General features: G+C 34.0%; 1 protein-coding gene across 2 annotated transcripts in view; it reads right to left on the bottom strand.

Moving 5' to 3' along the window:
• Positions 1–1,391: 1,391 nt before the first annotated feature.
• LOC306874020 (protein jagged-1a) overlaps positions 1,392–17,571 on the bottom strand; it is a 29,964-nt gene continuing 13,784 nt past the window's right edge. The window contains exons 9-25 of one of the 2 annotated variants that reach the window (XM_079423681.1): positions 17,356–17,469; positions 16,304–16,350; positions 14,782–14,955; positions 14,531–14,681; positions 11,929–12,093; positions 11,721–11,834; positions 11,520–11,633; positions 11,164–11,277; positions 10,964–11,080; positions 10,374–10,401; positions 9,523–9,608; positions 9,282–9,395; positions 7,940–8,049; positions 6,964–7,188; positions 6,709–6,840; positions 5,660–5,813; positions 1,392–3,887 (exon numbers count right to left, since the gene is read on the bottom strand). In XM_079423681.1, the coding sequence (XP_079279807.1) occupies positions 3,334–3,887; positions 5,660–5,813; positions 6,709–6,840; positions 6,964–7,188; positions 7,940–8,049; positions 9,282–9,395; positions 9,523–9,608; positions 10,374–10,401; positions 10,964–11,080; positions 11,164–11,277; positions 11,520–11,633; positions 11,721–11,834; positions 11,929–12,093; positions 14,531–14,681; positions 14,782–14,955; positions 16,304–16,350; positions 17,356–17,469 (2,513 nt within the window). In that variant the 3' untranslated portion in view covers positions 1,392–3,333. The remainder of the gene's footprint in view (positions 3,888–5,659; positions 5,814–6,708; positions 6,841–6,963; positions 7,189–7,939; positions 8,050–9,281; positions 9,396–9,522; positions 9,609–10,373; positions 10,402–10,963; positions 11,081–11,163; positions 11,278–11,519; positions 11,634–11,720; positions 11,835–11,928; positions 12,094–14,530; positions 14,682–14,781; positions 14,956–16,303; positions 16,351–17,355; positions 17,470–17,571) is intronic. The other variant, XM_079423682.1, reaches the window with a different exon arrangement.

Here is a 17,571-nt window from a genome sequence, read left to right as displayed (position 1 = left end):
AATTTATTCAGTTTGAATAACCGCAAAAATGAAAGCGATATTAGTAATTTGCAATGTTTTTATTAAATTACCAATACCAAATCTGGTAATTGCCTAAAAAGACTGGTTTATGATGTGCGTAGTTAATAGCTTACGCTAACATTAGGCAACTTTTAGCCTTATATGCTTATATGCTGTTCTTCTAGAGATTGATACATGACAATGAAAAATGACTTGAAGTAATCCTGAAAGTTTAAATACAGATTTAAACAAGAAATAGTAAATATTAATATTCAGATGTAACCCCTTTTGTAATCCCTTAACATTTTCATAAGTAACTGAAATTTAATAACACCTTTTCTCAGTAACTGTAACAGATTACACTTACATTTATTTTGTAATTAAATTACTGTACGTAACGCCGTTACATGTAACTAGTTACTTCCTAAAATCACAAGTGCCCCCCCCCCCCAGTTATTGTGGTCTAGAACCGCCACTGTCTCCAAATACTTTCTGTATGTGTCATTTCAGTGATATGATTAATGATCAGTGCATTTCGTTCATTTTAGCTCCAGTTTTGCATGTTTAATGCTTTAGTGAATCAGGCCTGTTGAGAAGGGGTCACTGCTCGGTTTTCAAAGAAAAGCTGATTGGAGGCAGATATCTAGAAGAAGACGATCTTTGTGTGATGCCTTTGCAAACACGTTAGGCAAGCACGTCTCATGCTGTCTATTTTGGTGTGCATCTTCAGCTTTCCCACGACAGCAAAGAGAGACAGTGTGAAGGGCTTTCATAACCTCTGTCACATGGTCGCCTGCCCCACTGCGCTCAGCTGAACGTCTAGACTCACAGAATGTGGACCCTGTTGGGACCGGTTACGGCTGTGTCCACCTTGTCAGACATCAGACCCAGGGTTACATTAAATCATGCATATATAAGGAATATTTACAATTATTCTTATGCTGTTTGCTACATTTGATACACTTATTCTTTAAATTCCTTATATTAGCATTTGAAGAGTTCCCACACTTTTTGACCAATGAATTTGCATGATTGCTTCATAGTTTATGATTACTGGAAAAGGATTTTTTTTTTTTTTTTAATAATTCAAATTCATATCAATGAGTCATTAAAACAAATTTGTGACTCTTTGAAATAAACTGACTCAAAGAATGACTCACAAATCAGACATCTCTAAGTTTCACCCTAATCAAGATGATTATTTATCCAAAGAAATATGTTACACAATAAATTGCATCTTTTATGACTTTGTAATGGACAGCTTAGGACTAGTTTTAACACCACAGAATTTGCTTCAAATTATAGATATTATTTGATAAATGTTACTTTTTTTGGACACAAAAACCAAAATTCCTTGGATTGTTTCCAAAAAGAAAGAAAAAATCGAATTCATAATTTCAAAACATTCAAGTGAAATTTTATTTGATTTAAGGAATCCTAATGTAAACAACTGAATGAAATGTAATTCAAATGTATGACAAACCCCAGGATGATCTGTTTTCATGGTTCTGCTTTTTAGAAGGATTTCATAAACACAAGAAGAAAAACTCAACGAATTAAGTGGGACTGAACCAAAAAAGCCCAGCAGTCTGACTATAATGCACAATTAATAAAAGTGGCCTACTACTAAGTGATTTTGATTTCATTTTTGTCTCGTGTATCACATTCAGTTCTGTTTTCTTCATATTTCATATTACTGTACAAACATTGCACTTCTAATACTGCTCGTTCCCTTTAGACATTTTGGTACATTTGAATACTGTGGTTTACCAGAAAACTCTAGACAAGCATTGTTTGATATCCTGGGCTGCCAAATTCATTTAACACAGCTATGAGCAGAAAATGTGCTACACATATTCAGGAATGGTTTTAAAGTAACATTCTATAAAAGTGTATCTGAACAGACAAAGTATGTATCAAAACCAGATGGAAAACCATCTAGCCTACGTCTCAGGACATTACAAACACATGCACATGTTTTCTGAAACAGACATTGCACATTGTATTCTGGATTAAGACACAAACAAACACCCTATTCTTCAAAAAATAAACTATTATTTTGGCATTTCAGAAATAAGAGACAATATTTCCATCCAAAGATACAAAGGAATATTTCACATTCTCAAACCTAAACAATGTATATAAATAAAAACAAATGATAGGCTCTCGATTATTAAGTTAATAAATCAAATATACACAATGATTAATTAGAAAATATGTACAAAGTCATCTATACAACAACATCTAATCTGACAATGAACTTCTTCATAGAGATAGTAAATCCTAAGCAATGACCTGTCTGCTTGTACACATGTCAAAAAAAAAGAGCAGAATAAATAAAAATGAACTGCTAGAAAGCGCGGGAAAATAAAATCCAGTCAAGAAGTTAAATACAATCTTCGAGCACGTGATACACCAGTTATTACTGATTTTTGGAAATGATTCACAAGCTATTTCTGGTGCATTAAGTTCTACGTTATAAACATGAACACAATCGGCACATGCAATTTAGTTCAACAATAGGATGAAGCTCACGAAACCCTAAAGAACATTTCCATGTCTAATTTCATCCCAAATTATATTTTTTACAACCTTTGTTTAGCACTATACAAGTTTTATGCAATACAAAAGAAAGCACACTTCAAGCAATTTTAATTATGTAGTATCCTGATTTCCATAAAAAATTGCAGTATTTGTACTGTATATAAATGCAGTATTTCACTTTTGGATGAAAAAGGTGCTTAAAGGGACAGTTCACCATACAATTAAAAATCTGTCATAATTTTTCAACCTCAAGTTCAGAACCTGTACGAGTTTCTTTCTTCTTATGAACACAAGATGAGATATTTTGTAGATTGTGTGTAACTAAACAGTTGACGGTACCCATTGACTTCCATATAATTTTTTTTCCATACTATGGAAGTCAACTGTTTGGTCATCAACATTCTTCAAATTGTTTTCTTTTGTGTTCAACAGAAGAATGGAACAACTTGAAGCTGAGTAAATGATGACAGAAATATCATTTTTGGGTGAACTATCTCTGTAATTGTCATTCAAATGTCAACGATGTCTATGAATTCAGGGTGAAATTTGACCTGGACATGTTTTGGTGAGATTCACACAATTAGCAGATTTTGGCCAATTACTGTACATTCTGAATTAGGCTAGAAGTTCAGCACAGGTTAATGTCCTCAGGCTCTTCAGACGTCATAAAACGGACCAGCCCGTGGTCCGACCACAACATCTGAACAAACACTGTCCGGCCTTGTCGTGATGTCTTCATTCGCTTGACCTTTTTTGGCATCGCGTAGCAATGATTGTTAGCATCAGCCACTATACGATATACTCCATCTTGTGCAAGCTGTGCTGTGTGTCCAGATCTCTTGGCTGTGAATCCGGAGCTCTGTGCTGGGACACCAGGTCTCTGTTGTCTCGTTTATTAGTCCAGTGTGGATTTCTGACATCCGTGCCGTTGGAGCTCAGCCTGTCGTCCCTGTCCACCAGCATGTAGGCCGGCTGATGTGGAAAGCGCACCTTCTGCAGACGCTTGCTGGAGTCTTCCTGCGCTAGTCTGGTGGATTCTGAAAAATGTGTCCTGATTTTGGCGTTGACACTGTTCTTGTCGTCACAGTGCAGCTCTTTTCCCGGCAGGCTGCCGTTGGACGCGTTCTTCTCGATGTGGTTCTTGATCTGGTTGAGATGCTCACGAGCATTGTTCACCGTGTTGTCTTCTGTGCTTCCCGTGGAGTAGGGGGCGGCGGGGTTGATGGCGGTGGGGCTGGAGCTTTGTTTGCGTCGATGCCGCACGCACCACAGGAACACCGACGCCAGCGCCAAAACCCAGATCGCCGTCACTATGGACACCAGCAGTGGCACCAAGTAGTCTACTGAACGAGAGAATCAATGAAAACGGATTAATGAAAACAAGCTGGTAAAATATTTCATCCCTTCATTGTGCATTTTTCATGTTATTATATTTGATATAATGCGTTAATAAAACTGAATAGTCTAAAATTAAATGCAAAAAAATATATATATATTTATAAAGGAAGGTTTGGGTTAGTCAAAAGTATTTAATAAAAAATTCATATAAAATTTTGAAATATTTAGAAAATTTCTATTTGAATATATTTTAAAATGTAATTTATTTTTGTGGTGCAAAGCTTAATTTTCAACATCATTACTCCAGTCTTCAATGTCACATGATCCTTCAGAAATCATTCTAATATGCTGAAACATTTCTTATTATTATCAATATTGAAAACAGTTGTGCTGCTGAAATAATTTTTCAAGATTCTTCAAGATGAATAGAAAGTTCAGAACAGCATTTATTTGCAATAGAAGTCTTTTGAACGTTATAAATATCTTTACTTTCACTTTTGAACAATTTAAAGGTCCCATATTGTCAAAACTGAAATTTCCTGGCTTTTTTCATGATAACTGAGGTCAAGGGGCTATGTAACTACCACAGAAGTTTCAAAACAGTCAGTAAAATGCACACAGCCTGCATAAAGTAGCTGTGCTATTTCACGAGCCGTAAAAATGTGACGTCCGAACTACTCAGTCACCGCCTTCAGTCACCACCCCAAGCACTGCCCACCGTCCCATCCATCGTTTCTGTCCAGTCCGCTCGTTTTACTGCGTTTAACCACAGCTGTCGTCGTTATTTTTTGTCTCGCAGAGGCAGCTGGTATGCGATCAAATTTCTCATTTGAGGCTGTATTACATCGATTCTGGCACCCAACATCACAACATGATGATATTTTAAGCTCCTTATGTAGCTGAATCTGCGCTGGTTTAAATGGGCCGCCTCCAGTTTTCCCTTTGTTTTGCTTCCAGCTTAGCACGGTGACGTAATTGTGACGTCGGCCCTAACCACACTGAACAAAATTATAAATGCAACACTTCTGTTTTTGCCCCCATTTCTCATGAGCTGAACTCAAAGGTCTAAGACTTTTTCTATGTACACAAAAGGCCTATTTCTCTCAAATATTGTTCACAAATCTGTCTGAATCTGTGTTATGCCACATCTTGATATGCCACACCTGTGAGGTGGATGGATTATCTCGGCAAAGGAGAAGTGCTCATTAACACAGATTTAGACAGATTTGTGAACAATATTTGAGAGAAATAGGTCTTTTGTGTACATAGAGTTCAGCTCATGAAAAATGGGGGAAAAAACAAAAGTGTTGCGTTTATAATTTTGCTCAGTGTAGTTACCTGTGGTTGGCCTGGCCGTGCGTCACTCAGAAAACAACAGCCCAATCAGAAGAGAGGCTCATGAATATTAATTAAACAGGCCCAAATCGACCTGTTCTTAGCAGAGCTCCTGAAGGAGGAGCTATAAAAATATATTGAGATGGTTTTTGATACTTTTACCGTAAATATATATTCTTAAGGACATCAAAACCTAATATAAAACTCCAGAAAGGTGTACAATATTGGACCTTTAATGCATCCTTGCTGAATAAAAGTATAAATTTTTTTAATAAATAAAAAAACTCACTAACCCAAAACTTTTGATTGATAGTGTATATCTCAATATTTATGTATTTGCTCTGAAATTGCATAAAATGGTGCTTTATTTCCAATCAGAGCATCCATCATTTGTACCTATGGCTACTTCCTCTAACGTTAAGAACTTCCTGTGTTGTCTCACCGTTGGGGTTCTGCGGTTGTCTGCGCTGAACACGGACCTCAGCGATGGAGCCGATGATGGAGCTGTTCACGCTGTGTTTGCTCACCAGATCGATGATGCTGTCCGTGATTTCTTTAACAGGAACCCGGCCGTGAATGCCATCCTCAGTCACATGCTATAAAACACAATATTTCCTTTAAAAAATCATTCTGACTTAATTATGACTTATTAAATTAAAGCAGAACTAAATGCATGAGGTGTTAAAATAATAACAAATATAATAAAACAACATAATATATAATAAAATAATATAATAAAAAACATGAACAATATTTCCTTTAAAATGCATCAACATAAATATTTTTTACAGCTGAAGCTAATAAGCTATTATTAAATTAAAGCAGAATTAAATGCATAGTGTTAAAATGAAAATAATAAAAATTATAATAAGAAAATACAAATGAACAAAATATTTATATTAGTGCTGTCAAACGCAATTAGTCGCATCCAAAATAAAAGTTTTTGTATTTACATAATATATGTGTGTGTACTGTGTATATTTATTATGTACATATAAATGCATGTATATATTTCAGAAAAATTTTATGTTTATTTATTAAATATATTTATATATAATATAAATTATATTAATATAAATATATACATGTAAATACATGTACATATTTTCTAAATATATTCTGTATGTGTGTATATTTATACATACATAATAAATATACAAAGTACACACATACTGTACATATTATGCAAACCAAAAATTATTTGACAGAACTAATTTAAATAAAAAAAAATAATTTTTTTACAACTGAAGCTTGTAAGCTATAATTGAATTAAAGCAGAATTAAATGATTAATGTAAATAATAGAAATTATAATAAAATTAAATATTAAATATATAATATAAATTCAAATAATATAATATATTATTTATACACCTTTTAGACAATAAAAACGAATGACTTTTCCAGCCATTCTTCAATACTATAAGGATATTAAAACTGCACTACAAAAAACTATTTCTAGCCAATGAAATACTGCATGAATGTCACTTACGATGGCCATATGGATATCATTATTGGCGGCAGAAGAGAGTTCACAGCTCATAGAGATGGAAAACTCAGCTGAAACATTCTTCGCCACATACAGATGCCTCAGCTCACGACACACCTGCTCTACCGTCACTCCCTGAGAGCCAAAACAAATATACACATCAGAAAACATTTCAAAATGTGTGCATTAATCCAATATATGCAACCTAATCACCCAACCCGTCCAGCAAACGTTAAATACCAGTCCCAGTGTCCTCACCTGTGGCATGGTGTCCTTGTTGAAGGTGAAGGTGACATTGGCGCAGTCGCTCTCGGGGTGACAGCGGGCCCTCACAGTCGGCCGGTGAGCAGACCAGCACTCACCCTGTGAGGAGCAGGGATTCACGAAACACTGCTCATCTCGCACCGGCACACACAGCTGACCCAGAGGACAGTCGCCTCGTCCCGAGTCAAGCAGACGGCAAGGTTTAGGGCCACACCACAGCTGTGGAAGAGAGGAAGGCAGCCAATTCAGAAATGTTAATGCATCACTATTAACTTCTGTCCATGATTTAACAATATTTATACTACGGGGCCGTTGAATGCTTGAATCTGATTGGCTGATGAACGTTCTAAGGTGTGCAATTATTTTCAGGGAAATGCATGGCGAACGTAGTTCCAGACAGCTCTTGACCGCATTACAGTCATGTCCATATCACTCCGCCAAATGATTTGAATTATTTCAAAGGTCCTTACAGCCTAAAACGGCAAAAGAACCAAAACCCACAACGACACTGGCCAAACAAATAAATATAGTAAACACAAGGATAAAAATGACAGATCATTTCCATGTTTTTACATTGCTGCTGAACACTTAAGAGATGCACAGACTCTCTCTCGCTCTCTCTCATAACTTATTTATTAACTGCATTAATCTGCAATCAATGGCTCAAGCCTCCTTTACTAGGTCTAAAATGACGTTTTGGAATTAGCAACGGAGGCGTTGGATGAGATGCGGTCGGAAGAAATAATCCTACTTACAATAGCGTTTTAAGTAGAAAAACCGGACAAATGCCTTGAAATATATCATCTGATCGATGGCTTGAGGTGTGGTAACTGTAGTATAAGCGGAATAATTGACTTCGGTCCTTTAAATTCTCAGAAAAATAATGCACACCTGCATAATGCATTATTTTCTAAGAATTCAAAGGACCGAAGTAATTATTCCTTACCTACAACACACTATGCTAACATACCTTTGTACAGCTGACAATCCCCCTGTGACAGTAACAAGTGTTACAGTCTTCAGCCCACTTTGCTCCATCTACAGCAATCCGACCCCCGACCACACACGGACGTCCGGTGACTGAGAGAAAAAACAAGCCATTTAAAATCATGCTACATTTACACTTTATATTCTCCACTTCTGACTATTGATTCCTTGAAAAATTACAGTTTATGATGTTAACGACGTTTCATGTTTTTGAGAAAAAAAATATGCATCGATCTTGCTAATTACAATAAGTTAGCTAGTGCATGGTAGCTGTTAATTAAAGTGCCCCTATTATGGATTTTTGAAAATTACCTTTCATGCAGAGTGTAACACAGCTCTAAGCGAATGAAAACATCCTGTAAAGTTTTAAATCTGAAAGTGCACCATGTATAAAGTTACTGTCTCTCAAAAGAAAGAGTCGACTCTGAATCATTGAAACGAGTCATTTTTACAACGAATCCCAAGCCGTTTCATGTTTGACTTCAACATGAAACATTAGCATATTGAGACCAATCACCGCAGATCAGCATCACGCAAAGGAGGGGTTTGGAAAAATTAATCGTTAAACGAATCGTTTGGGAGTGGTTGAGCAAGGTAAAAATAAATGCATATTATAAGACAATGAAAGTGTTTTTTGGCCTTGCATGCATGTCAGCCTGTTGTTGGGGACTCTCAAAACCAAAATATGAACCTTTCATAACCAATAATAGGAAAACATAAAGAAATGGATTGCTTCTGAATTAAATTACAAAATTTATTATTTGTATATTTTATAATGATTTAAAATAATCAATTATTACAAAAAAGTTTTAAAACCAAAACCAAACCAACTCTGAGCTCATGATAAAAAATAAAACATAATACTATTAACACAATAGTCACAGTAAAAAGTTCAAAAACTATTATAATATATTCTTTAAATCTAGAAAATACTAAATTACACCATAATATTAACCCAATAGATGAAATCAATAGTTTAAAAGCTACTATAATATATCCTTTAAATCTAGAGCAAAAAAAATACTAAGGGTTTTAGTAGCAACACCAAACAAACCTAGTTTGATCATGATTAAAAAAATAATAAATTACACAATAGATATTGACTTAGCTTAGCTATAATAAATATTAGAATAGATAATAAAGTTTAAAAGCTATTATAATATATCTTTTAAATCTAGAAAAACAAAGAAAACAAGTTCCCCTAATGAATGCATGATTTGAAGTATCAACTCTGTAACGGTTTAATACTTAAGTTTGAATTCTGTATGAGCAATAGCTGCATGACTAATAATATTAATAATAAACAGCAAGCATGGACCATGTACCTTCCTGACACCTGGGCCCGGTTCTGCCCGGTGGACACAGGCAGCGGTAGCCGTTAATTTCATCGACACACGTGGAACCAAACGCACAGGGAGACGACTGACACTCGTTGATGTCTGTGGGGTGAGACACGCATGTTTAATACCATTGTAAAATCACCATCTTATGTGTCAATATGACTATTTATATTGTAATCATTTATCCACAACCTAATGAAATATTTATGAAGCATTAATCACTCACTGATGCGGCAGTCCGGCCCCGCAAATCCACTGGCACACTCGCAGCGGTACCAGTTATCACCGTCCACACAGGTCCCGCTGTTATAGCTGCACACACACAATGAGATACGGGGTCAAAGTTCACCAGGACACATGCTGCCTTCAAGTTCTCCTGGGAAATTTCTATTCAAGTCGTAAAATACAGTAAATTGATTTCATTCGAATTTCTCCCTATCTTTTCCACTTGTTGACAAACACAGAAAGCTTTTTAGTGGTAATGCAAGAAAATACTAGTTTATTATTATTTATATATATTTTTTATTTATTAATTTCATTTTTTTATTCTTGTGCACCCACAGAGACTAATAATAAATACATAAACTAAAAACTTGTATTAAAAACTTAAAAAATAAATAATAATAATTAAAACTTAATTATAATCAATCCCAGTTAGGCCATGATTCTATCATTAAAGTTTATTAAGTTCAGGACTCAAATATCTACTTTTTAATTTTATGGTGTCATTTATGTGTGCGTATTTCATGAATGTGATCATTCCCACATGACTTGAAGGCATCAATTATTGAATTGAAATTAAGCTTACCATTTATACAATTTTTATAATGTATATATATATATAGTTTTATATATACTATTTAATGTGCTTAATTTGCACTGCATTAAAATGGTTTAAAACATGTAGGTAAATATTACTGATTATATTTGTAATATTATAAAAAAAAATTATAATTGAAAAATATCTTTTAATCATGCTTTAAAATGTATTAAATTCAAAATGACATTAAATTAAATTCTAAATTAAATTAAATTTGAAAGCAACAACTAAATTTATTAACTTAAAATTAATCTTACCATGGTTGTGGGTTGCAATCATTGGAATCTGTAAATGAAACATCAAACATCAAATTTGGTTATTAAATGGTATTCGAAAACAGAAACATTCATCTGAAGATAATTGTCATGTTGGAGTGAAATCAACATGTTCACATGCACGACTGTCTATAATTCACATTAACTTCAACCAGGAGATCAGTCGCAATAATTTCACCATAGTTATAAATGGCAGATCATAATCCCACCTGAACAATTATCCATCAACGTTATGTTTGCTAATAATATTTCAGCTTAATCTACTCATCAGACTCTGTACTGCTCAAAGCATTTTCTGTGATCATTTAGAAAAACCTGGAGTTCTGCAACTGAAGGTAAAGGCGACGTGTGTCATTTTTTTGTACGTTAAAATACGTTCTCCTATCCAGAGACAACTATAATGATGACGCTAGTGGCGCAGAAATGACACACTTCAGCTTTAAGGAGCTATCCAATGAGTATATAGTTGGGAAGAGAACCTTAAGCAGCAGTAGGTGAGAGTTGGAAACAGGAGGTAGACAGGAGTCAAGACAGGAAGTAGTAAGGAAGTGGAACAGGAAGTTTTGCCGTACTCTGGCTGCAGGTGAGCCCTTCCCAGCCTTCTTTGCAGACACAGGTGAAGCTGTCACCTGTCACGACACACGTGGCTCCGTTCTCACAGGGGTTCGGCAGGCAGCTGCTGTTCTTTGCTGTGGAGTGAAGGGGAAAAGCTTTAGAGACCGATTCAGAGGCCAGTTCACAAAACTGCTCAGCCAGGTTGTTAGCGGCTCACCTATGTTACAGGTAGCTCCTTCCCATCCAGGAGCACACATGCACTTAAATGAGTCACCTTCGTCAGAGCACGTTCCCCCATTGTTACAAGTGGCCTCGTCACATTGGCTCTCGCCTATAAACGAAAAGAAATCAGCTGTCAGACTAATGGACTACATTCAAATCATTTACTGCATACTTGAATGATATATTAGACTAATTCTGCGATCCTTTCATCGTCTTCAGACTTGCAGGATAATAGTGTTTGATTTATACCTCAGTGGCAAAAATGAAACTAGTCGGAAAGTCAGATTCGTTTCCATAAATCAGTTCAAACTTTTTGTTTAAATGAACTGATTCAAAGGAGGCGGGGCTTACGTGAGTGACAGGTCTTCCCCTTCCAGCCGTTTTCACACTCGCAGTAAAAGTCATTGACCAGATCACGGCACACTCCTCGATCCCGACAGGGGTTCATGCTACAGTCGTCAATGTCTGTTTTGGAAACACAATATTTTAGCGATCAATATAATTAAAGTAATTAGAGGTGTTTTTAACTGCATGAAGGTGAAATGTACTCACCGCTCTCACAGTTGTGACCCTCCCAGCCATCAGCACAGATACACTGGTACGCGTTGATTTTATCAATGCAAGTACCGCCATTACGGCAGGGACTACTTTCACAGTCATTGATGTCTGAGAGTAAAGAGTAAAAGAACCAATGTTGAAAAGTCTGGGAGATGTTGAATCTAACAACAGCAAAGGGCACTGGGATAGGAATCGGGCTTACTCTCATGGCAGTACGTGCCGGTGAATCCCTCCTGACACTCGCAGCTGAAGTGCCCTCCGGCGTGACTTCGACAGCGGCCGTGAGGACCACAAACGTTAGAGGAGATGAGCCGCATGCCGCCCGGAGTGCTGTTAGACGCCACGGCAACCGTGCAGCTGTCAATCACTGCGGGAAAACATGAGGACTGAGTCATCAAGAGTCCTTCTGGTCACAATCCTTAATCTAGATTAGGTCAGAATCAAGTCCACCAACTGCTAGTGATTCAGACCAGCTAGAAAACATACAGAAGCTGGTTTTAGCTTGATTTCTCTCCATGGCATTCCTAATAATAATATATAACTATAGTATTGTTATTATTATTATAGAATTAACGGTATTAATGTTGACAATAATTGTATTTATTATAATCTTAATCGGTATGAAATAGTAATAGTAGTAATAGTAGTAGTAGTAATAATAATATAGTTAACAATAATGAATATATTATTACTAGTAGTAGTAGTAGTAGTAATAATAATAATAATAACAATATATAATTAATAGCATTAATGTTGACAATAATTTTATTTATTGTAATCTTAATCGGTATGAAATAGTAGTAATAATAACAATTATTACATAATTAATAATTATGAATATATTAGTAGTAGTAGTAGTAGTAGTAGTAATGGTAATAATAATTATAGTACTATTATTATTATAGAATTAATAGTATTAATGTTGACAATAATTTTATTTATTGTAATCTTAATCGGTATGAAAAAATATTATTATTATTAAGAATAATAATATATAGTTAGTAATTATGAATATATTAGTAGTAGTAGTAGTAATAATAATAATAATTATATTGTTGCTAATTATTAATATATTATTATTATTACTATTTTATGCTGATTAAGAATATTAAATATAATTATTGTCAAGATTACAAATAATAACAATAACTTTAATTATTATGTTTTACTAAGCAATAATAATTTATTCAAGTAATAATTAATATATTTTAATATTTTCTTAAATTCTTGTTTATAGTAAATAATAAGAACTGCAAAAAAGTAATTATTATTATTTTTGCTATCTCTTCTTACTTGCTATACAGTAAAATAATTATTAATATTATTAATTAATAATCATTAATAATAAAATTTCATAATTAACAAGTATTTTTGTTTAGTCTTGTTTTAGAGAAAAAATTACTTACTTGAAAAGCAAAAAGTCATCTGAACAATGACTTTTAAAGCTATTTATGTAATTTGAAATATTTTTGAACTGAGCATTAACCACAGAAATTTCTATGAAGATTTTTGAATTAACATGACTTTTAGATAAAATTTGAAAATATTTCCAGGGTTTCCATCACCAGGGGAATCTGCCTTCATACAAATATGTCACTGACAGCTATGATGAAAGCAGACAGCGGCATGCTAAGAATTAGCGAAGTCGTCATGTAGTCTGACTAGCGGTGGGTTTTCCCCTGTCGGTAAGCTCACTTTGGGTTAGCATATGCGTCGTGTAACGATATCCTAGCTGTTACCATGGTGCTCCAGCCCGGGAGACCAATAGACTAGAGTTAGCAATCACTAACACTACGGCGTACACAATGGCACGGCATCAAACGCGCCGAGGCCTTGAGATGAGGATAGTCTTACGGCTGCGCTGACTAAATAAAGACTGGACTTCTATTTCCAGTGGCCATTAAAACCTCAGAATGTGCCCAACCAGATAATCTTACCCACCCGCACATGAGGCTCGCGATCTGGAGTCTGAGAGCGCCGATTAGCACTCAATAAAGCTGGAGACTTCAGAACTCCTCCAGTATTCGCTCTAGAGCTAACATGGATTTTCAACGGATATCTTTCATCGACAGCAAACCAACTACATCAGGTTTGCAAAATAAAGAAATAAAGAAGTAACAAAGAAGTAAAAATCCCATGTACTTTCTATAAAGTGAAAAAAATTATTTAAATGAAATAAATAAAGATAAAATAATTTTCAATATTATTAATTAAAAAATATTAAATAATAATACATATTATTTAATATATCTAATATATAAATTATATATATTAGTGCTGTCAAACGATTAATCGCGATTAATCGCATCCAAAAAAAGTGTTGTTTACATAATATATGTGTGTACTGTGTATATTTATCATGTGTATATATAAATGCACACACATGCATGTATATATTTAAGAAAAATATGTTATTTTTATATATTAAATATATTTATAATATAAATTATATGAATATAAATATAGACATGTAAACAAACTATACGCTTACTTGTGTATTTATATACATAATAAATATACACAGTACACACACATATATGTAAATACAAACCTTTATTTTGGATGCGATTAATTGTGATTAATCGTTTGACAGCACTAATATATATATATATATGAAGAGTTTATTTGCAAAAACAGACAACTTTTTTTAATTTTCAAAAATCATATTTTTTATTATGTTATCATGTTTTTTTATCATTGTATATATAATATATAATATTTGTGTATGTGACGAATAAAAAAACTAAAATCTTAATATTATGAGCCATATATTGATATACTACTGTATTTTCTGGGTAACCTACCTTGGCATGGTGTGATGAGGCAGTGGTCTTTAAGTTGGGAGCAGTTTTTGCCTTCGTAATCTTCGGGACATTTACAGTAGTAATCTGAGGCCAGGCTAAAACACTGAGCTCCGTTCTGACACGGGCCGCTCTCACAGTAGTCTATGTCCAGCTGAAGACAAAATAACACACACTCTAATACCTGCACACAAGGTTTATTTAGGCATGTTTACAACAAATCATAAATGAACAGAAAAGGCTTTGGAGCTCACCTGACACGTGGCACCTGAGAAACCAGGTGGACACAGACACTGGAATCCGTTGATAGCGTCTTGGCAGCGTCCGCCATTGAGACAGGGTCGACTGGCGCACTCGTCCACGTCTCGCTCACAGTGCTCACCTGCAAAGCCTGCTGCGCACACACATCGATATCCATTCACCAGATCCTGACACACACACACACAGGAAGGGAGAGACATTAGGAATGGATGATATAATGGTATATTAATTTAAAAAATAAGTATTACAAAAATCAGCTAATAATAATAATAATTTAATAAACTGTGAAATAAAATAATTGTTGTTGTTATCATTTTTCATATTGAAGATGATACATAATAATTATTGTAAAGATTACTAATAATAATAATTATTAGTAGTAGTAGTAGTAGTATTTATATACTGCATATTTTCTTAATTCTGGTAATAATAATTATTATCATTGTTATTAATATTAATAATAACAATTCATCCTTGCTATACAGTCATTAAAAGTAATTGTAATAATATTATTAATATTAACAATCATTAATAATATAATTGACACTAATCCATATGAAATAATAATAATAATAATATATTGTAAAATAAAGTTGTTATTGTTATTATTTTTTAATTATTTCAAACTGAATAAAATGCTAATAATAAATACTATAAACATTAATAATAATAATAGTATAACAGTAATAATATTAATAACAATTACTATATTATTATTGTTATTAATAATATGATTTTGACCATAATTATTAATACTATTATGTAATAATTTATAGATTTTCTGAATTCTTACTTTCTATACAATATATTAATAACATCAACAACAATTCTTATTATTATTAACTTTTCTGTGCTATACAGTAAAATAATAATTCAATAACTATGTCATTTATATTAATAATTATTTAAATTAAAGTCTTGTTTTAAAGCACTAATGTCTAAAAACATTCTTAATACAAGATTAATTTACTTGAGGAGCAAAAGATACAACATACTTTCACAAAATACATCTTGAGTTTTATTTTCTCGGCCCACTGACAAATAGTTTTTCTTTTAAGCATAAATCAAACACAGGACAATATCGCTCACCCCTAGTACAGATATTTTACTCTCTATAAGGGACTAATAACCTAAAGTCCATTACAACATGTTTCATTTGATCAAATCAAACACGGGATTGCCAGGACTGATTAGGTCTTTCCTCGCTGTGTTTTGATAGCTAAATGGCTCAGACAAAGTCCTAATGCATTCCAGCTGTACACCACTCAGCCTGGACTACAGCGCTGAACCAGAGTGAGCAAAGTATACAGAGAGAGCGAAAAAATAATGAATAGGAGACAAGAATGTTTATGGTAATCCGATCGTTTCACAAACTCACTGTGTTTTTGACCACTTTGTCTTTACGTTCACTCTCCAAAACATGACTCAGCTTCTGCTATTTTTAAACAGGAATGGATGGAGGTGATAGAAATAAAGAAATCTGCCAAAAGCGCTGGGAAACATTTAAGGCCTTACCTTACACAGTCCTCCGTTAAGACACTGTCCGTGGCAGTCGTTGACATCTGCGGGGGGGAACCCATCAAAATATCAGTTCACATTTCAGAAATCACGCCAAGAAAGCAAAATCAGGCTCCATATCAGGCCCAGGCAGAGTTACACTTAACTTAACTGCACACAGAGATGGCTGAGAATACCAGATGCTTTTAGCAGCTGAAAGCTAATAAAATTAGTCAAAATATTGAATAAACTTACAAGTGGCAATGCATTTGCCAAATCTCTGATATTCAGGTATCTAAATATTGCTCAGGTCACTCCTTAAGTAAGTCTATTCCAGTTGTTTTTGAGCATTTTATTATCAACCAGACAAAAATTAAATGTCTGGTCATTTAAAAAAAAAACCTGCATGATTTTAGTTATCATTCATGTCCATATTACAACTAATAGGGCTTTGCTCAAATGTCATGCTGGGATTTTTAGGAAAACTGTTTGATGAATCAAATGAATTGGTGAATCATTTGTTCGGAACTGATTCATTTCAATGAACCTACTAGAGAGCACTGTTGTATTTTGCCACACTTAACCACTAGTTGTTGGAAAAATAAGAAATAAATAATGGACAACTACTGTCATGCTCAGCAAGTAATGTTAGTGTTATTTAGTATAAAATATATACTATTATAGTATTGATTATTATTTTTAATTATCTAATGTTTTTGTTTTTTAATGTCTTTTTTTAGTTTTATAATTTTTTTTAATATTTACATATTTATTAATAGAATAATAATTTTATTTATTTTTATTTCTGTTTTAATTTCCGTTATTTTAGTATTTCATTATTTTTTAATTCATTTGCAATTACATCAGAAGTAACTGTAATTAAATTATAGAAAAATTAAGAATAATCCCTTTCTTTACTTTTTCAATGGAAAATTACAGTAATTAATTACTTAGTAATGCATTAATTTCTCTCCAATACTGCTATATGATATGCAAATATCTGAACTTCTTTTAGAGCTCCTAATAATTCAAACTCTGACTGCATTCATTTGAAACCGTGAAATACTTACTGATGTCGCAATTCTGGCCCATCCAACCAGGGAGGCACTCGCAAAAGTATCCTCCAATCAGATTCCGGCAGGAGTGGGCATTGACGCACGGGCTTTCCTCGCACTCATTAGCATCTGAGCCAAAAATGACAAAAGAAATCAGCATGAGCGCAGTCTAAATTACAATCAGACTGATACGCACGCAGCCAAGCGTCCCTGAGGAATTTGTGCGTGTGT

Source organism: Barbus barbus (assembly GCF_936440315.1).
Source record: "Barbus barbus genome assembly, chromosome: 8".
In the NCBI taxonomy this organism is placed as follows: Eukaryota; Metazoa; Chordata; class Actinopteri; order Cypriniformes; family Cyprinidae; genus Barbus; species Barbus barbus.
The sequence above is the reverse complement of the archived record's forward strand: the minus strand, read 5'-3'. Positions and strand labels throughout refer to the sequence as shown.